The 25,252-nt window shown below is 40.1% G+C and overlaps 1 protein-coding gene across 10 annotated transcripts in view; it reads left to right on the plus strand.

Annotated features, from left to right (window-relative positions):
• Positions 1-10,774: 10,774 nt before the first annotated feature.
• Positions 10,775-25,252, plus strand: part of LOC131257171 (probable plastidic glucose transporter 2) — a 68,110-nt gene continuing 53,632 nt past the window's right edge. For 2 of the 10 annotated variants that reach the window (XM_058258209.1, XM_058258210.1), the window contains exons 1-5: positions 10,775-10,991; positions 11,473-11,712; positions 12,368-12,479; positions 14,916-14,983; positions 15,093-15,225. In XM_058258209.1, coding sequence (XP_058114192.1) covers positions 11,616-11,712; positions 12,368-12,479; positions 14,916-14,983; positions 15,093-15,225 — 410 coding nt within the window. In that variant the 5' untranslated portion in view covers positions 10,775-10,991; positions 11,473-11,615. Of the gene's footprint in view, positions 10,992-11,282; positions 11,371-11,472; positions 11,713-12,367; positions 12,480-14,915; positions 14,984-15,092; positions 15,226-25,252 lie in introns of those variants that run through there. The other 8 variants (XM_058258211.1, XM_058258213.1, XM_058258207.1 and 5 more) reach the window with 7 other exon arrangements.

Raw genomic sequence — 25,252 nt, forward strand, 5'->3', positions numbered from 1 at the left:
GCATTGGCTAACCAGCGCCAATCACGGATCTAATAGACACCTGTTATACTGTCAACGTGAATATCTTTGAGAAGTCGATCCCTTTTCTCTAAGCATAACCCTTCGATACCAACATCGCTCTATATCTATATTATATCCTCCTAAAGATTCACATGCATTCAACCATTTTTTAACCCACTGGAAGCTCCACCAGCTCCCATGAGACAATCTAGTATAATAAGTCAATCACATCATCCATAATCACCTTCCACTTCTCAACACCAGGCTCACTAAGAGCCACCTGAATAGTAGACAGATCTCTCTCGTCTGTAACGAAAGCATATGCGATATTAGAGTCGTCCATATACTTCGCCAATATCCTACGATTATGCTATGTGATTTTTCTCACAGGTGGCTGCTCTACCTGCTCGTATCTCTATCCGCGTGTCTCAGCCTTTATACCCTACCTGCTCATGTGGCCATGCCCAGCATGCCACATGCGTGCAAAAATGAAATCCACTATAGCCACTATAGCTCCACCTTTTGAAGTGCTCACGATCAACCTATAAAGATTACTGAGTTGTTGCGCTTTTATGACTCTATGCCTCCTTAGAACTTTAAGAACACCATCAATACCTGTGAACTTGCAGCCCATTGCCTCAAGTACACCAAGAGAAATTAGATTCTTCTTCAAATCAAGAAAGCGCCTGACATTAGTCAAGGTACGTTCCACCCCATCAAACATTTTGATGCGCACCGTATTAGCGGCTACAACATTACAGGCAATGTCATTACCCATAAACACTTGTCCACCATCGCACTCTCTGTAACTGACGAATCAACTCTGATGAGGAGTCATGTGAAAGGATGCCCTTGTGTCTAGAATTCACTCGCCCCTACGATCATCGTATGACCGTTTGATCGTAGACACGGACAAAACATCACCATCAAATCCATTCGATCCATCTGACGTGGCAGTATTAGTTTCCTTGTATGAAGCCTCAGATTTTTCTCTCCTAGATTTATGATTTGTATAATCCTTCTTTACATGTCCTTTCATCCCACAATTCTAGCACTTTATCTTACTTTTGCCTTTGTCCTTGGATTTTAATCTAGAACTTGAAGACCCTGTACCTCATTTGGAATTCATGCCCCTTGTAAACAGTGCACAGAAGATATCCCTATGTTGCCGTTAAGCTTTCTCATGGCCTTCCCTTAAGGGGTTAAAATAACGATGTCAACACTTAGGATTTTATTCGTGGTGCACATTGTATCCTTGAATGACTCGTACGATGCCGGAAGAGAATTCAGCAATATACATGCTTGTTCCTTATCTTTTATCACTTCCTCCATATCCAGCAATTTGCAAACTAATTTTTTAAAGTTGCCAATGTGAGCCTCCATATCTCCACCCTCTGCCATCTTAAAGTTATACCACTGCAGCTTCAAGTGTAGGCGATTTTCAAAGAATTTTTTTGCATAAACATCTTCTAACTTCGCCCAAAACTTTTTTACAGTTTTCTCCCCGTGACATTGTAGAGAACCTCATCTGTGAGACATAAACGGATCGATGATAAGGCTTTCTTATCAAGAGTATTCCAATCATCATCGGTTATAATATACTTTCGCTCCTCAAGAGCACCATCTTCGCCTTGCTTGATTAAGGAACTGATCATCTTGATCTTCCATAACTCTAAGTTAATTTTCTCTGAGTGCTTCTTAATATGATACCTAGTGCTTACCAGTATTGCTTATCCCTTAGATTCAGATCTGTGCCCCAATGATTACTCTGATACTCCTTATTAGGATTTATGCTGCGGAATCACATAGATATGGATCTAGGATGGCAATCCAAGAGTACCAAGTAATCATAGAGAACATAAAGATTTAACGTGGAAAACTCTTTTGGGAAAAAATCATGGCACAAAGCGACAAATCTTCACTATAAAAATAGAAATTACAAAGAGAAAGGATTTACCCGATTCGAACAACCTCGAATCTTGCCCTTGCTACACCCTTTGATAACCCTAAAACCCCTTTAGAAACCCTTGCAATACCTTTAGGAAGTCTTTGCATACCTGAGGATGGCCCTAGGGACTCCTATTTATAAATGGGGAAACCTCACTTACGCACCTCCTTAGAAACCGCCTCAAATTTACACAGTCTGCGTACAAACCGGGAAACGTCTGCGTAACCCTCGACCAGTCGAGCCTATCCCTCAACTAGTTGAGCGTCCCAGAAATCCCAAATACATCGTTACTGGACTTCGAGTCGAATAGGCATTGACTAGTCAAAGGGACCTTCGACTAGTCGAGCACCTTAAACTCAAGATTAAAGACATTTGTTTTAATAAAATCCTTTTGCAATCACTTATGGGCATAATGCAATACTACCCTTAAAGGTCATAGTGTCATCCCTAAGTGTTACGTATTGGGCAGGCTTAACCTCGATCGAGTTTACGAAAACCATGTTCGTAGAGTTAAATGAGTTAGACGATATGCGATTGAGAACTTTGGATTCCATTGTAGCCAACAAGGTTAAGGTTATTGGAGCTTATAACAAAAGAGTAGAAGAGAAAGCTTTTAGAGAATGAAACATAGTCAGGAAGGTAGTGTTACCATTGGGGTCTAAGGATACTGCTTTTCGAAAATGGTTACCCACTTAGGATAGACCATTCACTATCGTTCAAGTTACCCGAGGTGGATCTTATATCCTTTGTGGCATGATGGGAAAGGTTGTAAAGGCTCCAGTTATTGGAAAATAAAAATAAAAATTTAAGGCCTATTACTATAGTATGTAGGAAGTAGTGCAAGGCCAGACCGACTAAGAGTATTTACAATAATAAGTCATTGCTGTTAAAAATAAATCAAAGTCTAACATGGTCGAGAAGAAAGCATGGAAAGTAAAAAAAGATTTCATTGATGCGGGAAAATGAAGCATAAGAGGGCCCTTGGCCAACTACATAATTTTTTATTTTTTTTTTTAAATGAAAATAAAGGCCGAACCGAGTAAGTACTTCAAGTGTGTGATGGCTTAATTTATTTAAATTCTCCGTGCCCACATGCCTTGGTGTTTTCCGCATGATGTTTCCTATTCCTTCAAGGCTCTCCTTCGATCACTGCACGCTCAAAGAAGCGCATGATTTCATCCACGTGATGGGTGAGAATGATGGCATTCATCTCTGCTTCCCACTTACACGTACTACTCTTCTGTGATCGAGATTGAAAAGCACTAATATGGGAGTCGATGAAAGCCAAGAGTTCTTGGGGGTTAGAGCGATCCCTCATAGGGTAAGGTAGGGCTGAATGTTGGATGGGTTGGGTTGGGTTGGTGCTCAACCCTAGCCCAACCCAAGGTTCTTATACCTCAACTGTAACCCAACCCAACCCAACCTCGAGTTAGGAATTCTCAACCTAAGCCCAACCCAACCTCGAGTTAGGAATTCTCAACCTAAGCCCAACCCAACCTCGAGTTAGGAATTCTCAACCCAAGCCCAACCCAAGCGGGTTCGATCGGGTTGGCCGGGTTGGTCGGGTAGATATATGCTAATATTTTCCTTATTACATTAGGCTATTATATTTTCAATATAAGTTTTAACTTTTATACCTATAATTTTATTAATTATATATGTAGTTATTTATTGTAAAGAACATTCTAAACAAACTAACTAAAATATACGATAACTACTCCTTTAAAAGTCATATTGTGTATCAAGCAATCTATTTGGGAGAGAGAAATCCGATGTGTCTTGTTAGCTAGAGTCATTGGAAATGACATGGACCAATGAAACCTGATAGCATTGGAATTTTCTGTGCGTTCAACACAGACAATCTGCACTCAATTATAATTAATTTATAAAGAACTTATATATTGATCAGGTTCGGTTGGGTCAGGCAACCCAAGACCTCAACCTGAGCCCAACCCAAGTTTTATCAGGTTGGCGTTTGAATGGCCCAAGCCTGAAACCAAACCCGATACATCTTGCCCAAGCCCAACCTAATGTCGGGTTGGTCATGGGTCGGTCGGGTTGAACCCGCCCAACTTTCAGCCCTAGGGTAAGGGTGCTCCGTCTCCTTGACATCGTCATCCAGATCCTCACGATATGCCTAGAGAACTTGCCACATAAATTTTTTGAACTGATGTTACCCAGTCCAGTGAAGGTGGTCATTCCATGCCACCTGGTATTTCTTAGGGAGGGTGCGAGTTTCATCTAAATACGGAGGCTTGCTATTTTATAGGAAAATAACATGCTGAGTGTCAAACTCGGCTTCAAAGAAGGTATTCCTAAGGTAGTGAAGTTTCCTAAGAGTTTTCAAGGTTTCTCCCGTACGTGCATTAGCAAGGGCAGTTTCTAAGAAACTTCATATGAAAAAGTTCATGTCAAACGGAAGGGATGATTGACTATAGTAGTCAAGTCCACTGGAGATGATCTCTTTCAACAAGGCCCTGCGTAAGTGCGAGAAGAAGAGGCTAAATCAAGAGACACATTGGATCGAAATTTATAGAAGTTTAGAAAAGTTGTTTGGAAATGTGAAGAAATAAGAAATAGTGTTATATAGGTGTTATGAAGCACGGATCATTTTCAAATTTGATGCATCATGACAATGGATACATACAATGATAGCATGAAAGATGCCATGGTGACAATTATTTTGGCAAAAGAAATGGTCCACTTGAGCGTTGGATCTGCTCATTTTTGTGCTGTCACTGCGAGATTAAAATGATACAAGAAAAGGGATGAACGGCGCGGACAAACGAATGCGTCACGGTAGGCCGGCCCACAGAACTCATCGCCCGGGGCTAGAGGCGGGCGGGGGCAGCACGCAATCCGCGTCCTTGCCCAATGTGGTAGGGCAATTTCTCTGCATGACCCAATCCAGGGTGATGTATCGATCTGGTTCGCCCACAGAGCAGGTTGCGTGTGACCCCGTGGCACAGATATTCCTGTGCCACGGCTGTGAGCCCCACAGAGATATATTTACGAATCAACTCCGTCCATCTGTTTTGCAAGACCACGGCAGAACAGGGATGGAAAAACAAGGCATATCCAAAAGTCATGTGGGCCATACCAAATGAAACAGTAGTAATTCAACAACTGGGGGTGAAAGAAGTTTTGTATCAGTGTGATATTTGTGCCTACAGTTTATATGAGTAGTGATAACCCTATGAACGGTTTGGATTTAATACAAACATCATGATGAACTCCAAGAAGGTTTGGATGGCGAACCTTTTCATTCCCACTGTTTCATTTGGGATGGCTCACCTTAGTTTTGGATTTATCTGATTTTTATATTCCTGCACTATTGTGATCTTTAAAAACAGATGAACGGATTTTCACGGACATATCTGTGGGCCCCACACAGCTAAGTCATATGTATATCTCTGTGCCCGGGGTCACAGTCAATCCGCTTCCCTATATCCACGTATAGCTTAGCACGTAAAACCCATGACACGAGACAATGCCATCCACTACTTTTATAGAGTTAATCAAGACCGCTAACTATTTTGTTTTGCGCCGTTAATTTAATAGCGACATATCAGATGAATAAAATTGCATGATAGACTCATGTTTCACATATAAACTTCAATGCTAGGTCCCTACCTAAGGGCAGACCTGATTTGCACACAAGCCCGCCACTAGTTGTGTGGAGAGATGGCTCTACCATAGGTCCATAGCACGGTGCCTCCTGCTCCACCGTATCATCTCCCTACGTCTCTTTCAGAAAGCCGTGTGTTGATATTTAAATCCTATGCATTTGTTGATATTCAAAGGAAGCTCCCAGATCTCAGATGGTTTGAACGGTACGTTTGTTAGTGGCTGCCGCCGCAGCGGAGGTTCCATCACGTGACGGTCGACACGTGGCAACCGAACGCTAGGTGGGCTCGCGAGCGCCTTGGATATCGAGGACCACTCGTCCCCCTTCTCCTCCTCCGCGTACGCGCAACAAATCTACGGATATACCGTTGATATGGTGGTCTACTATTCGAAAAAAACGCATACATAAATAAATTAAAAGTACTTGGTCATATAACTGGAGAAGGTCGACAGTAATCAGACGGGTGATTGTGAGATGACGGTTGGGTTATTACCTTCTCATAGGACGAGGCTGCGACCTCGGAAACAGCAATGTGGGTGGGACCCTAACCGTGGGCCCACCTAGATGTTTGCATTGCGTTATCCACGCCGTCCATCTATTTTGTCAAATTATTGTAGTGCATGGTCCCAAAAACGAATTAGATACAGATTTCAGGTGGACCACAGCACTGCAAACAATAATTACTAACTATTAAAAATCTTTTGGGCTACAAAAGTTTTGGATCAAGCTGATATCATTTCGTGTTTTCCCTTCGTTCGGGCATACCTGTTCTTATTAACAGGTTGGATGGCATATAAACATAAAGGTGGACTCTATGCGTTTAATGATCTCCTGTAGTGTGGTCCACCTTAAATTTATACCTGTTTTTTTTTTGAAAAAACTATATCTTAAAATAAGCAGGCAAAGCTGATATACACTGTATACATCGAGGCGGGCCTCATGGTCAGGGGCCCACCAACATCGCTGGTGGCAGCTTAGTCCCGTCCCCAGGTAAGACCCACGTGTACGGCTGAGATGATGGAGATGAGCCAGCCTCTGCCTCCTAACCCAGGACGCGGATTTCCTGCGAAAGCCTTTCGCAGGAAGTTCCTGCGCAAGGATCTGGATGGGGCTCACTACAATGTATGTGAGAAATCCATTCCGTACATCCGTTTTGAGATATCATTTTAGGCGTGCGACAAAAAATAAGGCAGATTAAAAACCCAAGTAGGTCACACGAGAGGGAAAATTAGGGAAAGAAATTTCTACCGTTGAAATCTTCTCAAGCTCCACATGGATGTTTATATGTTATCTAAACCGTTTATAAGGTCATTGTCAATGGGATGAAGTGAAAAAACCAAAAAATATAGGCTGATTAAATAATTTTTTGGGCATAAGAATCTTCAACAGTGCTCACTGAATGATCACTGTTTCCTCTCGTGTGTCCCACTTTAGTTCTATATATATCTAATTTTTTATCTCAAGTCCTTAAATGATCTCGAAAAACGGATGGATGGATTGGATTTATCAAAAACATGTCTGTAATCCCCACCTAGCATCCTTGCGCTGGAACTTCCTGCGAAAGCCTTTCGCAGGAAATCCGCGTCCACCAAACCCAGACCGAGACACCGTTAGGGTGGAGACGCGATGGGAATGCGTCCAGAACGCCAATAAATTGAAGGAGAAAATTTTGTGATGCGGATTACCTACCGACGGGTTGAGTGGCGAGACTCGCTACCGAAGTGACGTGTCACCAAGTTCTGTGTGCCCTCACTATAATCTATGTTTTTATCCTATCCATTCATTTGGAAAGATAACCCCAACATACGAAGCAGTGAGGAGAATAATGTCCACCGTGATATTTACTTGAGATCCAACCTATTCATAAGTTCACGGAGACATGAAAGAAGGGAAAACACAAATATCATCTTCATCGAAAACTTTCAAGACCTAACAAAATTTTAACGGTGGGCGTCACTCTCCTTACTATTTTCTGTGGTGGGGTCCACTGGAGCTTTGGATTTGAATCATTCTTTGGATCATGCCCTAAAATTATATCTTTAAAGGGATGCATAGTATGGATACAAAACATACATTATGGGGGGTCCACATAACTTGGTGACGTCACTTCAGCAGCGAATCTATAGTAAACCTGTCAGTAGCTGATCCACGTCCAAATTTTGATACTATGGTAAGGTGTGATGGATAATAAGCAGGCACTTAGAAATTACATAAACAAAGTTGACGTAGGGGAGGACGTGAGTTTGAGCACCGTCTTCCTTAAGAGAATAATTATTTCGAATCTATGGAATTTCTCTGAACTATTCATAGAGACTTTTTGAATCCACGAGAAAAGAAAACAGAAAATAGAAATAAATTATAATAAAATCGAAATTGATTGATGAATAATTAAAAACGAGTTCACAACTCTTTACATAAGGATACTAAGCAATGGGAAAGAAATCAGAATCAAATTACAACTCAAATTCCTAGAATCCGCGACTTACTATAAATAGTAAACTTATTATTTATAAACGGTCGTGATGTCTACTACTGCGCAAGGTTTTCGGCCAAAAATAATAAGTGTCCTATTTAGCTTCACCAAACCGTTCTCCTAATTTTCTATGCTCTTTTTACGTTGGGCGCAACTTCTAAAGCCCGACGGATGAAGAGTTATAATCAAACTAAAACTTACTATTTATAGTAAAAATGGAATTAAAACAGAAAAACGACCATCGATCAAGTGGTTTTTCGCAATTCCGGGCTGCACAACCCAGCGTGACTGGGTTGGTTGGCTTAAGTAGCTCGTTCTACCCCAAAATCATATATTTTACGTCAGATAACTTATTCTGGATTGCGAGATACGCCCGATCTAAGGTCCGATGGTCCAGATCATTTCTGTCGTCAACCGGACCTTTTCTAATCCATCTTGGCCATGAAACTATCCGCTACCTGCTTTACATCAAAAGTGCATATGTGTAGGAAGACAAATTAAAATTGTGGATACAAGATTACGTGCACCATAATTTAAAAAGAATGCTTGTTAGATAAACTGACTATCATATTTGTAGACATTTATTTGATAGCTGAGAATGAAAAATATCCCATCTTATTTCAAAAAGTTTTTATCTACGAATTAGAGATTCTAGGCGCCCAAAAAATCTATGACCATGGCTTAAAGACGGTGATTAGAAAGTTTAGCCGGTTTAATTTGGGTTAATATATACTACATGTGCAAGTTCTAAGTGCCTGTGTATCAAGCGCCAAACGATGCCCCAGTATATAATATGATTCCCCCGAACACGAGATCCAGAGAAATGCATATACTAATCGAAAATGTGGAATGCTTAGCTAAAGAATCGAAAATGAGGAATTCAATATACAGGTTGCTGCGTGGAAGTTCTACACACTGTCGTCTTCTTACAGTACAAGCAGACAATAATTCCTCTAATCCTAGCCGTTGGTATTCTGGACCACCAGGTAGATAGCACTTACCTTTAAAGAAAGGGATCGATAGTAGTGATTGCATCCGATCAGAAGTCTGCAAGAGATACATTCTATGTTCGACGATCAAAATCTCCAACAGATGAATACTTGGAGCTGTTCTATGACATGGATTCTACGGTCTGTAGCTTATCCATATGGTGGCCTACAAAATCAATACTCCCGTTCGTCATATTTGCTTCCCACGTGTTCCGCGAGTAGGGAGTTGCAGACAACTTTACGCAGTGACCTGGTATTAACATAATGTGATGGTTCAAATGTACGGACTCCGAGGTCCTAAGGTGGCACATTTACTGGTATTAAAAAAAGGAGAAGGTCTCACCCGTGAATAACTTGCAACATTTCACGTATGTGTGACATCCAACCCGTTCAATAGGTGGGCCCCATCACGAGGATTATCTTGTGCAAAAATTAGCCATGTCAACTCATGGAGTGGGTCAGACCTGTATTTTGCCATGTATGGTCCACCTGATGAGTAGATATTTCTGCAGCAGGTCATCCTCATGATGGGAGGACCTATTGGAAGAGTCAGACGCGGAAGCGGATTGGCTGGTGTACCTCAAACCGGCTACAAAGAAACCGCATTGGCCCCAGCAAGTTTTGTGGATTTAATCACGAGGTATGTGTTATATGTCCAAACCGCCCATCCATTTGGCAAGCTTGTATTAATGCTTGACAAGAAAAATAAGGCAATTATAACTATCAAGTGAACCACACTAAAAAAAAAAAAAGTAGTGGAGGATTGAATGTATACTACAGAAGTTTTGGATCAATATGAAATCTTTTTATTCTTTTTCATTTAGGTCTCCATGACCTTATGCACAGATTAGATGGAAAATCCACACTATGGTGGGCTCTACAAATTATTTAATAATAAAAATATTATCTCCATTGCTATTTGTAGCGTGGTCTGGAAGATATTTAGATATGATTCATTTTTTAGATAATGCCCTAAAATGACCCCTAAACACATATGAATTATATAAATATAATAAATACATAACTGTAGGGCCCATGTAACTTTGATTTCCTTTGAACCGTTCGTACAACTCGGAGCTCAAGGACCATCAGTGCTCGTCTTCGACAGGTACCTACAGCAGCTATAGAGCTGGTGTGTGGTCCACCAGCCGATCCGCTTCCGTTAGACTCCCACACTCACTCATTAGGGTGGAATTTATCACTGGGTGGACTGTACCTTGTGGTCCAACCAGTTGGATTGGAGGCTTCTAGAAAAAACGCATATGTATAGACCGAAATGGAACCATCCAAGTAGTGGGCCACACTGTAGACATGGTCCTCAAACTTTTGGACCTGATATATGGTTTATACGAGAGACCTCAACGAGCCATTAATCAGAGGTTAGGATCCTCCAAATAAATTTACTTGGGCATATTCTTCCTAAACTTGATCCTGAGTCATGGGCCATTTGATCTTGAAACCGCACGAGCTCAGCTTTTATCCGGATACAAAACTTTAGTAGGTCACGGCAAAAGTAAATAAATTCATCCCTTGATTTGCATTTCTCTTTGATCTGACTCACTAAAATTTTGGATAGGCTTTAAATTGAACCCATAAAGTTTCAAGGCGCGTCGTATCATGTGTACCGCTCAGATTCTGTGCCCCTGACACGTGTGCAAACGTGCTCACGTAATAAAGTGTGCATGAACTAGCATTCTCTTCCAGAGTATCAAATCACTCAATAAATAACAAGCGCGGATGAATGAAACAGGACCCTTCTTCTTCAGTTGGTTCCCATGAAGGAAACCAGAATCCCCGGCGCACGTTAGCACCGTCTGCTTTTAATCTTTCTTCTATATATCGATGTAGATCATTTCAACTACATTCCGCTTTCCCTTTATTTCCGAATCTTCAATCCGAAGCTGAAGAAACTTCTCCTGATTCTCATTCCGGATCCGAAAACTCCAATTTCAGGTAGAAATTCTGACTCCTGATGCGAAAATTCTCCATTTCCAAACCCTAAGTTCTTGAGAAGCTTCGATTGCAGCAGCAAATCTCAGTTTCAGATGTGAAAACAGCGGGTTTAGTGCGGTCTGAAAAATTATAAGTGGGCCCCACCGTTTCCTGGACCGTTCATTTGGTTAGAACTATCACGATGTATCACATGCCGAAATTCTCCCCCAATGGGAAATCGCAGCGGTGCGATCGGTGGATTTTTTTCCTCAGATAATGTGGACCGTTGGTAACTGTTTATTTTCTGACCAGCAATCAGGTAGTTTAGATCGTACGATGTAGAAGTATTTTGACGCGTCGACAAACTGTAGCGAACCCCACCAGATGAATGGCTTGGAAGGTGGGCCACACATATACAGTTTCCCAGGCCGAACAAAAACTGCTGTCCTTGCCTCAGTTTATTGTTAATGTTATTGATGTTAGTCCAATTCATCTGTTGTAGGTTCCAATATCGAGAATCAAGATTGGAATTGAAATTGAAATGCAGTGGGAATGACCTGCAATTGACATCTGTCACCCCGCGAGATTCGATTCTCTGAGATTGCATTTTTGTTGGGAAGGGATCGACCTTCTGCTTATCCGGGCATGCTGGGCCATTCGAGTTTACATGAGATTCATTTGGTGCACAAACGTGTACCATCGAAGGACCATGCCCCTCTTCTCGACAGAGAAGGAAATTCAGGTGCTTCTAAGGCTTTTTAACTGATTGTCTTTTAAAAATAAATTCTAATAGTTCTGTGCAATTTTAGTTGTTGAAAACATTTTATTAATTTTTTATTGTGATAATTTCTTCTTGCAATTCTTCAGAGCAATGGGCCCATTTATAGGTGGTATTATACACTGCTAGGCTAGAACCACCGGCATTTTCATTTGGGCGAGCATTCTATACAGATGAGGCCCATATTTCATCGGTCTAGAGTGTTCATCTGATACCCCCTACCATGGATGTGCAAATGTGCAAAAATCCCCTGCATCAAACAATCCCAGCCATTTGACCGGTGGACCTTCCCTGTTGCCTATGGAACATCATATGTTTGATTGTTTGACTGTCCATTTAAAGGCCAATGATTACATCTGTAGGATTATCCAATGGGTAAGTATCATGCGGCATTTTCTGTCCATTGTAGGGCCTGCAAGTTTAATGGTCTGGATCTATGAAAGGCAACTCATGCCTATAGGAAATGGTGGCAGAATGAAAACGTAATTTAATCTAAGGATTGTTTATATTCAATCTCAGCATTGTTTATTTCTTCTTTTGTAAAAAGAGTAGATTTATATGAATCCAGTTATGAATGGTTTGCAATGATTTTTTAACTAAATTCTCTTATGGTTTTTAGCCCGTTTGCAGAATGGTATGGGGCAAGAAGGCACAAATCCTTCTTGGAGACTTTCCTTGCCACATGTATGTGTGGCTACCCTAACTTCATTCTTATTTGGCTACCATATGGGGTGTGTTCTACATCTTTGAAGCTCACTTATCTTTTATTTTTATTTTTATTATATATATATGAGAAATGCTCACACATAACTAGTTGGAAATGCTCACACATAACTAGTTGGACCATTTAAATTGGTCCAACTTGCTGTGCATTAAATGTCAAAAATTTCTCTTTTCATCCACATGTAATGCACCACATGTGAGGATATGTGACATTGAGTCTTACATAATTATGATAGGAATTATGTGTTATAGATTCAACCCATTCATCAAATAGGGTCCACTAATGAAATTTATGTACTAAAAATTAGTAAATGGTCATCACCACTAGAGTCACACATGTAAGTTGAAGCTGGACTGTTAGAATAGATTTCTAACAACTCATTTTTCTTGTGGATGATATCATACTATTGATCACAAAAAAAATAAAATATTTTGTCCTTCACGTGCTCACAAGGGACCCTACCTAATTAACGGACCGAATTTCTTATATATGTGGCGCATTGCCCGAATATATCACATGTGTACAACTTCTTTAGTCATACCATTTTCTTTGTAAACATTTATCCTCCTCCTTTCTATCTCTCTTCATTTAATGCACTTCTCCCCTCCTTTAATGCTCTCCTTGTCCCCAACGATTGCATTATTTGATAGAGCTTCATCTTTCTTTCTCTCTCTCTCTCTCACATCTCCACCCACAGAAACATCAACATCATATTTGAATTTGTCTTTCCTTCTCTTGTTTGATCGATTTATAGGTCATAAAGAAACAAAAATAAAAAGAAGTGGACCACACATTGGGGACTAAACTTTTACCGTTGAAAACTTCTTGGGGGCCACAAAATTTGTGGATCCAAAAAATGGGCAGCTCCAAAGATCAAGTGGACCACACCATATAAAGCTTGGAGACAATGACGCGCACTGTTGAAACCTTCCTAGGGTCCATCATGATTTTTATTTTCCATTCAACCTGTTCATAAGATCACACAGACGGTAATGAAGGGAAAACACAAATATCAGCTTGATTCAAAACTTCTGTTGCGCCCAAAATATTTCCAATGGTAGGCATTCAATTCCCATTGCTTTCTGTGGTGTGGTCCATTTGAGCTTTGGATCTGCCTCGTTTTTGGGCTCGTGCCCTAAAATGATATGGACAAATGGATAGGCGGTGTGGATATAATACATACATCATGGTGGGGCTCACAACACTTAGCCACGTTAACCAGGGACTCCCCTACCTTTCGCAAGAAGTTCCTGTGCTGGAAACCTATGTGGGGCCCACCGTAATGTTTGTGAGAAATCCATACCGTCCATCTGTTTTATGAGCTACTTTTAGGATATGAGACCAAAAGTGAGCAAGATCTAAGACTCAAGTGGTCCGTACTAAAGGAAAATGTGGTTAGGGAAATTCCTACCGTTGAAACCTCCATGGGTCAACAGTGATGTTTACATGCCATCCTTACCGTTCATAACGTCATTCCTACTAGGATGGACTGAAAAAATAAATATTAGCATGATTCAAAACTTTTGTGGTCCCACGAATATTAGATGTTCAATCCTCACGTTTTCGGCCCACTTGAATATTGGATACGGCTCATTTTTGGCCTAATGTCCTAAAATGAACTCACAAAATGGATGGACGGAGTGGATTTCTCACAAACAAAACAATGGGCCCCACCTAGGTGGTTCCCAGCACAGGAACTTCCCTGTGAAATGCGAAATGCTTCGGCAGGAAATCAGCGTCCGCACAAAACAAGCTCAGCAATCAAAGTCTCCAAGTTTTCTAAGATGCTGGGCACACTGAGAAGGAAGCCACCCTTTATTTTTCACGAGGTCCACCATAATGTGCACGTGAGATCCACTCCGACCATTAGATGTGGAACCCTATGCTGGGCCCAGTGGTAAGAAACCAGGTTGATCCATCATTCAAGTGAGCCATACTAGTGGAAACTGTTGGAAGAGAGACATCCACTGTTGATTTCTACAAGGCCCACCGTGATGAACATGTAAAATCCACTATAACCATTAAATTCCAAACAAAAATCTTTTCCTGAGGCCCAAAACGTAGGTCCATATGTGATTGAAGTGGGCCACACCATGAGAAACAGTTTCAAGGGTGTGCTTTCTATGTACACTATGTCCAATCTTGTAGCGTACTTGAACCATGGCTGGGGCTGATTTTTGGACCCTACTACTAGAATGTGGTTCCACACTTGATGGTTGGGGTGGATTAAACACTAACTCATTTTTCCTTAGAAATATCTGTTATCTAGGTAACATTTAATAGCATTAAGTAGCCTTGAAATTAGGCAGCTAGTTGGACGTCCAACTAGTTGTGTGTGAGCATTACTCTCTCTCTCTCTCTATATATATATGTGTGTGTTTGTGTGTGTGTGTGTGTGGGGTGCAAGCAATTTTGATTTGTTGAATTTGCTTCTTTTACACAGAGTTGTTAATGAACCACTTGAAAGCATTGCTTATGACCTTGGCTTTGCTGAGAATACCTTGGCTGAAGGTATCCTGTATATTGCAATTTCCCATGTTATCTATTTCTTATTTAAATGTTTATGTTACTGCATCAGGATTTCTGTTTTGATAAGGTTATGTGTTTACGTTTTATACAGGTCTTGTGGTTAGCTTGTGTTTGGGTGGTGCCTTTATTGGATGTCTGGTTAGCGGTTGGATTGCAGATGGGATTGGACGTCGTAGGGCTTTCCAGTTGAGTGCCTTACCAATGATTATTGGAGCCTCTATGAGGTAATGTAGTTCTCTCCCTTTCCAAAGCCCTGGGCTTTGGGGTGTTTTCTTTGGTCCCGATCTTTCTAATTGCTTTTGGGATCGGGTGAGATTTATTTACTCATGTATTTTCTAGTGCTATTTAAACCCATCTCATATTACACAGCAATTCATAGGGTAAACTTGCTGTTGCATGAACTTATTAACCTTTATACTTGTTTCAACTTCAAAGTAACATCACTCTTTATGCATCTTTTGCCATATTTCTTTATGATTATGACTTGTGCTCCATTGGTTGGTGGGTTTATTCACTAGTTCTTTTGGGTGCATATTGCCTCTCTATTTCAAGTTCTGTTTCCTATCCATTTATAAAAGGGAGTAAAACATGTGTTATTTGCTGTATTTGTGAGGTTTTTTTCTTCATTGTGAGGATATTTCTTTTTTGCACATATTGAGAACCTCCCAAAGCATGTCAATTCTCTATTGATTCTAAAGGGTTGGGGTAGTAGATTTGGTTTGTTATCAATCTAAATACTTGATAAGTTTCTATAAGTGAAATGTAATTTTTTTAAAGATGTTCACGTAAGGGATGTGGTTCTAGATTATTTTCAAGGCTTCTATTGTAATAAACATTGTTCAACCTATTTTGATTTTATAGTACTTGTAAGAATTACATTTTCTCCCTTCCCAAGAATTATGAAAACTCTGGCTGATGCAAATTTTGGTTTCTATAATCACACCAAGCATACCAATTTGTGAAATGGTTTGGCTGCACGAGGTTTTCTTTAAACCGAGAATATTTTAGTACACACTAACAACTGCCTAAAGCATATCAATTCTCTATTCATTAATTTTGTGATTGTAGTAGTAGATTTGGTTTGTGATCCATCAAAATGCTTCATAAGCAGCAATACGTGAAATATGAAATTCTTAAATTTTTTGTGTCAAGTATTTCATGGTTTATTTTGGAATTGAAAAGTAGAACCTTAGAAGAATAGATAGAGTGTATGGGTTGGATGTCCAACCCTTTCTATTTATAAGTCCAAGGAAACCAAATTACATAAAATACCCTCGAGCAAAAGGGCAAAATTGAAAAACAGGAAAAAAAAACATTAAAATAAAATAGAAATAACAGGCCCAAAGGCCCACAACACAAATCTGGGGCCCACAACCAAGCTCATATACACTCTAACACTCCTTAAGCTGAGGCATAGATACCAATTGTACTCAGCTTGCCTTGAGTATGACATCCCATTTCAACTGAAAGGGCCTTAGTGAAGATATCGGCTTGTTGTTCCATATATCGGACGAAGAGAGTAGAAATAATGTTGGCAATAACCTTCTCATGAATAAAATGACAATCAGTTTCGATATGCTTTGTGTGCTCATGACAGATTGATAAGAAGTGATATGAATGACAGCCTGATTGATGCAGTACATGAGCACAAGAGTATTCACCAGAAATCTTAACTTAGTGGTGAAACTTTTCAACCATAGGATTTCACATGCAATATTTGCCATAGCTTGGTGTTCAACCTTAGTACTAGATCTAGCAATGACAATTTGCTTCTTAGACTTCCATCGAGAAAGATTTCTTTCTAGAAAGGGTACAATACCCTGTCATAGAATGACGCCCATCAGGAGATCCTGCTTGGTCTGCATTAGAATAACCTTAAATATTCAGATGATTATAACAACTAAATAGAATGCCATGCCCTGGAGAAGACTTGATGTAGCGAAGGATGCGACAAACAACTTCTAGATGACTGGAGTGAGGAGTATGCATAAACTGACTTTCCACACCAACTGCATGAGATATGTCAGGATGAGTAATAGTCAAATATATCAACTGACCAATTAGGTGTTGATACATGGGAGGGTCATCAAGAAGCTCTCCATCTTCAGCCTGAAGCTTTTTATTAAGCTTTAATGGAGAATCAAGGGATTTGACATCAAGATTACTAGTTAAAGTCAAAAGATCAAGAGCATATTTTTGCTGATATAAAACAATACACATCTTTGAACGAGAGGCTTCAATGTTAAGAAAATATTTTAGGGGTTCCAAATCTTTGATGTCAAAAACCTTGCTCAGATAGAGTTTCAATTCAGAAATCCCACTAGCATTATCACTTATAACAATAATATCATCACATGCACACTGACAATGATAATGCCTTGAACACGCCGCTTAACGAACACTGAATGATCTGACTGAGTGTGTGTAAATTCAATACCAATAAAAGGGCCACTAAATTTGTCAAACCAAGCTTGAGGGGGTTGCTTGAAGCCATTATCGTTTTTTTAATACAATTGACCCTATTTTCCTCCCCCTTTTGGGTAAAACCAGGAGAAGGAAGCATATAAATTTCCTCAGACAAATCACCATTAAAAAATGAATTCTTAAAATCAAACCGGTGCAATGCCCAATTTAGATTAGCAGCGAGTAGTGTTGTCATATACGATCGCATATGCCATTTTGGGAGCATAGATCGCATATTTCGTAGTGGCATATGCGGTTTTATGACCATTAGGCATTATGCCATGGCATATGCGATGGAATATGCATTTGCTTATGCGATTGAATATGCGATTATGCCATCACTTATGCAATGAAAAAATGTAAATTTTTTGAGGGGTTGTGCGATGGCATATGCAATTATGTGATCGTATATGCGCACAGGCCCCTTGGGTCGTATATAATCGCTTATGCTATTTGACAACAATGGTAGGGAGAGAATAATAATAACACATACTGAGTTCATCTTAGCAACAAGAGTAAAGGTTCTAGAATAATCATCACCATTTGTCTGTGTAATCACTTTAGCAACTAACGGGCTCTATATCTGGCTATACTACTATCAGGGTGGTATTTAAGGGCATATATTCAACGATAACCCACTGGAGTTTTTTCATTAGGTAAAACAATCATCTCTCATGTATGATTTTTCTCAAGAGCAACCATCTCCTCCTCCATGGTTTGAAGCCACGGGGGAGAAGTCAAAGCCTCTTTATAGTTTTTTGGAATGGAAAAAGAAGAATACCCAAGAGTAGAAATGAATGATTTGTTCAAGAGACAAGGAATGATAGGAAACACAATGTTGAATAGGATGAACAATACACTGTCTTTTAACTTTTTTAATAGCAACAAGTACATCAAAAGACGGATCTAAATATGGATTAGAATAAATGTGCGAGCGAGTAGGAAGGCTATCACTTTGTCAGTACCTGAATTCAAAGGAGCCTGCCCTGTGGTGGACAGTGGGAAGATTGATGTTCGAACATTCCTTTCATATAACTTTAAATATGGTTTTGTTACCTAAGAATTAGGAACTACTTTATCTGTAACATCATCAAGACGAGAACATGCCTTTGGAATAGAAAGAACTGGATCAGAGGCAAGAAAAGGTGTAGGAAGAACCATTGATTGGTTCTCTTCATGATCTTTTGAAAAATATGGAATGTTTTCAAGAAACTTGATATTCATAGAAACATAGTGTTTTTTACTGATTGGATCAAAACACCTATACCATTTTGGAATCCAAATATCCCAAGAAAACACATTTAATAGCCCGATCTGACAATTTATTTCGATAAGGATCCCTATTTAAAGTATAACAAACACACTCAAAGAATCATATTGGAATTTTAAGAATATAGTAGAATGTTGAGAAATATTGAATAGGGGACCGACTCCCAAGAACCATAGTGGGCAAATGATGAATCAAATAACAAACATTAAAGGATAGGATCAGACCAAAGATGCTTGAGAACGGACATATCAATGAGAAAAGCACAAATAACTTCTAAATGATGTCTATTCTTTGTTTTAGTGATACCATTTTGTTTTGGGATATATCCACAAGTGGTTTGAGAATTTATATCATTTTCCTGAAGATAAGATAACATAAAATGAGAAAAATATTCCTTTGTATTGTCAGTACGAAGGATTCCAATATTTGTATTACAATTGATTTTTATCACAAGCATGAAATTCTTTGAAAATTGAACCATTCTCCTCTCTATTTTTCTTTAAATAAATCCATGTCATATGAGAAAAATCATCAATGACGGAGGCAAAGTATTTAAATCCATTAGAATTAATTGGAACTGACCCCCGTATATCAAAATGAATTGACTAAAAAAATTATTTGACTTTCTTTCCTCAAAGAGATAAGCAGACTTGTGATGTTTAGCAAAAAAAAAAAAAGGCTTAACTTTGGAAAATTTTGATATCATTAGACTCAACTAGTTGATGTAATAAAGACTGAAAGACAAAATTAGAAGGATGAGCAGAATGACAATGCCAAAGATACAATGATTAGGAAAAATTGTCACACTATAAGTTAGATCCTTCGTAATCTGACTTACAAACAATCATATTAGAAGCAATATTAGAAACCAATAAGACAAAAGATAAGAAGAGCAATGGTGAAGTTGAAATGGCATCTTTCCCCTTAATAGGTGACGAGGTACCATCTGCTAACTTCGCATGACCTAATTGAGGATCCGTGGTAAACGAAGAAAAAGAAATAAATGTTCCTGTTAGATGATTAATAGCCCTTAAATCAATTATCCAAGGGTAGGACTCGAAAGCAGTGTGAAGAGCGGAGAAGGAATTACGTTTCTAAGATAAAAGATATAGATGGAGAGGTGTTGTTTTGGGTGGTGCTCTTGAGTAAAGCTTTCAACTCCTCTCTGTTTACAGAGTAAAGCATCATACTCACTTTTTAGGAGACGGACCACATCCCCTATTGGTTGAACTTGAAGCATTTATGACTTTACCAGTGGAACCACTTCACCAATAGCACTCAGAAAGTCTTTATCATTTATAATAGTTGAATTGATAGAATGGCCTTGAGGTAGTTTATCGTGAAGAACTCAACAACGATCAACAATATGGCCATATCGACCACAACGAGTATACAAACGGTCTGCACCACGATCACACCCATGGCTTGCATCTCTACCTTCTTGTCTAGTAGCTCTACCTCTTTCAGTACCATCATTATCAAATTTCTAAACCCAGTCACAGTGCCAGATTTCTCAATCACAACTGATCCTATATCTGCATGGCACTTCTCATCTCTTAAGAGCAAAGTATAAACACTATTTAGGGAAGGTAGAGTGATAAAGACATCACTTCACGTACACCTTTGCGCACGTATCAGAGGCGGGCCGCACCGATTTCCCTGTGGCTAGGCAAGTACCCGTGATCATGTTGAAGACCCCATGTGCATGGGCGAGCATCTGGAAGACTCCACAATGGAAATATGCAAATTGACTGCTTTATGAAGTGATCAAGACCGTTGGATTGGAGGGACGTAACGATCGGGCCGTTGGATCACATGATCGGGCCATTGATTGTGGATCGTTGACACTAGTTTTTCTTAGATTTTATCAGCTTATAGGATTTAGTTTTGTTTATGTTATGTTTGGACACCATTATGAGTGTTTTTAGTTGATTTTAGTTAGACTATGTCTATTTTCGTCAAAATTCACAAAACATGGTGTTTATTGTTATTTTTGGACTTTCTTGGAGGTATAAAAGAGGGTGGGTGTGTGACCGTCTCCCTCATTGGATTTTGTGATAAAAAAAAGAAGAGAAAAAGCTCTTGCTTTCTTCGTCTTCTTCCTTCTTCATGAGATTTGAAGATACTTTCATGTGATTTGGAAGGGAGATTGGTGTGAAGCTAATCTTCATCAACAGAGGTGCGAGGTCTGTATCTATCCCCACATCATCATTTCCTTTCCCCTCCATCAAGTTATTTTCTTCAAGTTCTTTGATTATCCCATCATAAGCATTCATCTTCTCCTAAACCCATCTTTTCTTTACCTGTCTACAATCCCGAACCTTAAGAGACCTAACCCATCTATCCCACGCAATATGTGTGATTGTATGGCTACACGTGTGAACCTTCCGGGTTGGCCGTACGGCCACACCTTGTCCTTTTTGGCTTCCTTTCACCCTTAATTCAAAATCCCATTTTCTCTCTACCAAAACCCTAACCCTAAATCTAGAAATCCCTAACTTTTCTAGATTTTCCCAATTTCCTAGAACTCTAATTTTACCGTAAGTTGTATTAGGCCTTCTACTTTGAAAGAGACTATACCCTATGCTAATTGGATGTTCCTACATCCATTAGATCCTAGTTTCCTTTTTTTAATGATCTTGTGTGATGATGTTGGTAACTTAGGCTAGGATTATGCATGATGTTCTTTTGGTTTTTATGGTATTCGTGATGATTATGGTAATGTTTGTGTTTTTTTGTTAATTGTCTTAATTCTGTTACTTGATCTTACATGTTATTTGGTTCATGTATCGGTCCTAATCAAATTTGGTATCAGAGAGTGAATTTTAGCGTAGGTCAGTCTATCGACAATCCCTCTTTGTGGTGAAAATTTTCTAAAGAACCCCTTAACCCAAATTGTAAAAATCGTAGAGCTTTTGGGCGCTCTGCCTTGAACCTCGGGTAGGGGTGAGCTGCTCCCTACACCTCTGCCGAGCTGATCGTGTACTGACTCTGCGAAGGAGACATATTTTGTTGGGTTTAGTTAGCCATTTTCCTCGGTTTTATTGAGTCTCCATATAGATATAGGCCATGTAGGATTTTTGTGTTGCATGTAGGTTAGAGTCACAAATAAGGTTTGTAGAACATTCATTGCATATAGGATCATATTGCTGATTTTTTTGGGAGTATCATATTGCTGAATTTTCTTATAGCGTTTCCACTTATACCATTGTTGAAATTTCAGCACAGTAATCTCGGAGTATCACATTGTTGAATTTTCAATTTAGCACTCTCAGATTACTACCCTGCTGAATTTTCAATATAATATTTGAGGATATTGGCTTGCTGAATTTTCTAGTTAGTGCATCCAGCTTAATCTCTAGGTTAGTTTTATCATTGTCCTAACATTATCCTAGGGCCTAGAGTTTCCCTTTTGGAGTTTCCTTGTGTATGCCCACTCGTTTGGGATTTGGTCTATAACCCATAATGAATCTAGAGGAGATTGCTGAGGCCCTTAATGCTATCAATAACCATTTGACGGCTATTGAAGTGCAGAATAGAACCACTGCTACTCAATTAACTGCGACCAATGCGTGCGTCAATCAACTTGAGGCCTCTTTACAGGCAAACCCGGACACTGGGGAAGACATTCAATCTCAGGCTGAGGATCAAGTTGATAGGCGGGAGTGTGGTCATGACCAAGGCGTTGGCCGTGGTCGAGCACACGTGCCACCACCACGTGAGGAGCTTATGATTGTTATGATCTAGATGCACAAGTCATGAAAAGTGTGAAAGTTGAGGTCTCCAGTTTTAATGGTCGCTTGGACCCTAAAGCATTCCTTGATTGGGCGGCATACATGGACCAATATTTTGAGTGGTATGATGTTTGATCCCCGTCGAGTGAGATTTGCCAAGATAAAGTTAGTGGGCTAGGCCAAACTTTTTAGACCAACATGGAGCATAAAATTGAGAGGAGAGGAGAATCCCCAGTTGCGCACTGGGCCAAGATGAAAGAGGTCTTTAAAGAAAAGTATCTCCATCTTTCTTATTGCTAGAGGCTCTTAGACTGGTGATAGGCCTTGCGCTAGGGACTCATGACCGTACCAGATTACATCACTAGGTTCGAGGAGTACATGATGCGATGTGACATTGACGAAGACCCGATGATTGCATTGTCCAGATTCAAGACGGGCCTTCGATTTGAGATCCAACGAGAACTTTATTCTCATGACATTGGCACATTGGAGCACATGTACCAAGTGGTGCAAGACATCGAACACTATCTCAAAGCACCAGTTGGTAGGCGTTATTATTAGTGAGCGCACATAAGGATGAGATCACATACAACTGTATCCGTTTAGATTGCTGATCTTGAAAGATAGGAGCTCATTGCTGGTATATCAAATACATCGGTTATGAGATCCTATCTTTTAGGATCAGAAATCTAAACGGATACAGCTGTGCGTGATCTCATCCTTCTGTGCACTCACTAATAATAACGACTATCGGGATCCAAGTGTCAAGACTTACCTGCAAGGGGCTAAGCCTAACATGGGGAGTTAGTCCAGACCCCAAATTGGTTCCCAGTCCAACCCAAGAGACGTCAAAGGAAAATGGATAGCAAGTGCTAGCTCAAGGGGAGGTGAGCAAACACGATGCTTCAATTGCCATGGAGTTGGCCACTTTGCGCATCAATGTCCCTCGAAAGAAAGGAACAAGGCCCTGGTGATTGACGATGGTGAGGAACAAGGAGATGGACAAAGCGATTATGAAGAAGTCTATCAGCTTAATATCACTAGTGCTAGTGATGAGAAGTAAAAGAAGAAGAGACCACACCACTTGCAGTAGTTAGGTGCGCTTTGACCAATGCTAAGGAGAATGATGACTGGCGTTGGACTACTATATTTTATACCTATGCAAAATGTGAAGAGAAGAATTGCAAGGTGATCGTCGATAGTGGAGAAGAAAACTCTCCTGAATGAAACCCTTTCTGAGGAGCTCATTTACTTGCATCTTCAACTCTGCATGTTTCATAACGTTCATTCATTAATGATGAAGGTTTGATAGAGTCGACCCACAGACAAGATCAATGACATGCTAGATGTCCCTCATGGGTGGAAGCTCATCTAGTAAGTCCTCTGGAAATACATCATGAAACTCATCCATAATTGGCTTCACCTCAGGCGAGTCTCTCTACAATAACCTCGGGTGTAACTTCTCTCGCAACTAAGGCGTACACCATCGAATCCATCGTAGTCTCTCTCTCAAACTCCTTGGCGTTGATTACATGGAGAGACTTAGGTTGTGATTTCCTCGTATCCCTTGGGTTACCCGACTTCCCTTTAGTTTTCTTCTTCGCATTGCTTTTTAGTGGGAGAGGAACTAAAGATATCTTTTTGCCTTGATTTATGAGTGAACATACATTTGAGCGACCGTATATCGTCACATCGTAGTCAAATAGCCAAGGCCATCCCAAAATGATGTGTCCAATGTCCATAGGTAAGACGTCGCACCACATTGAATCTGAGATCCAAAATTAACGGGTACGAGACATCGTTGGGTAACATGTATGGAAGATGCATTCACCCATGACACTCTATAGGGCTGAGGGTGCGTTTCAGGTTTCAATCCTAAATGAGACAAAGTGCTAGTGGAGACCACATTGGTACAACTGCCACTATTGACGATCACCTTGCAATTCTTCTCTCCGCATTTTGTATAGGTGTAAAATATCGTAGTCCAACGCCAATCATCATTCTCCTTAGTATTGGTTAAGGCGCACCTGACTACTACAAGTGGTGTGGTCTCTTGTTCTACTTCTTCATCACTAGCACCATTAATGTTGGGTTGATAAAATTCTTCTTCAAAATCACCCTGTTCATCTCCTTCTTCTTCACCATCGTCAATTACCAGGATTTTGTTCATCTCTTTCGATGGACATTGATGCGCAAAGTGACTAATCCCATGGCAATTGAAGCATCGCATTTGCTCACCTCCCCTAGAGCTAGCACTTGCTATCCCATTTCCTTTAACATCTCTAAGGTTGGGTTGAGACTTAATTTAGGGTCTAGACCGACTCCTCATGTTAGGCTTAGCCCCTCGAGAGTAAGTCTTGATACTTGGATCCCAAAGAGTCATAACACTTACCAATTGGTGCCTTGAGGTAGTGTTCAATGTCTTGCACCACTAGGTACATGTGCTCCAATGTACTATCATCATGAGAATAAAGTTCTCTTTGGATCTCAAATTGGAGGCCCATCCTGAATTTGGACAATATAACCATCGGGTCCTCCTCAATGTCACATCGCATCATGTACTTCTCAAACCTAGTGATGTAAACTGGCATAGTCATGGATCTTTGGGGTAAGGCCTGCCACTGGTCTAGGATCCTTTGGCGATAAGAAAGAGGGAGATACTTTTCTTTGAGGACTTCTTTCATCTCGACTCAGTGCACAACTGGGGGTTCTCTCCTTCCAATTTTACGCTCGTCCAAAAAAGTTTGGCCCAGCCCACCAACTTCATCTTGGCAAATCTCACTC

This window comes from Magnolia sinica, chromosome 1 (assembly GCF_029962835.1).
Source record: "Magnolia sinica isolate HGM2019 chromosome 1, MsV1, whole genome shotgun sequence".
Classification (NCBI taxonomy): Eukaryota; Viridiplantae; Streptophyta; class Magnoliopsida; order Magnoliales; family Magnoliaceae; genus Magnolia; species Magnolia sinica.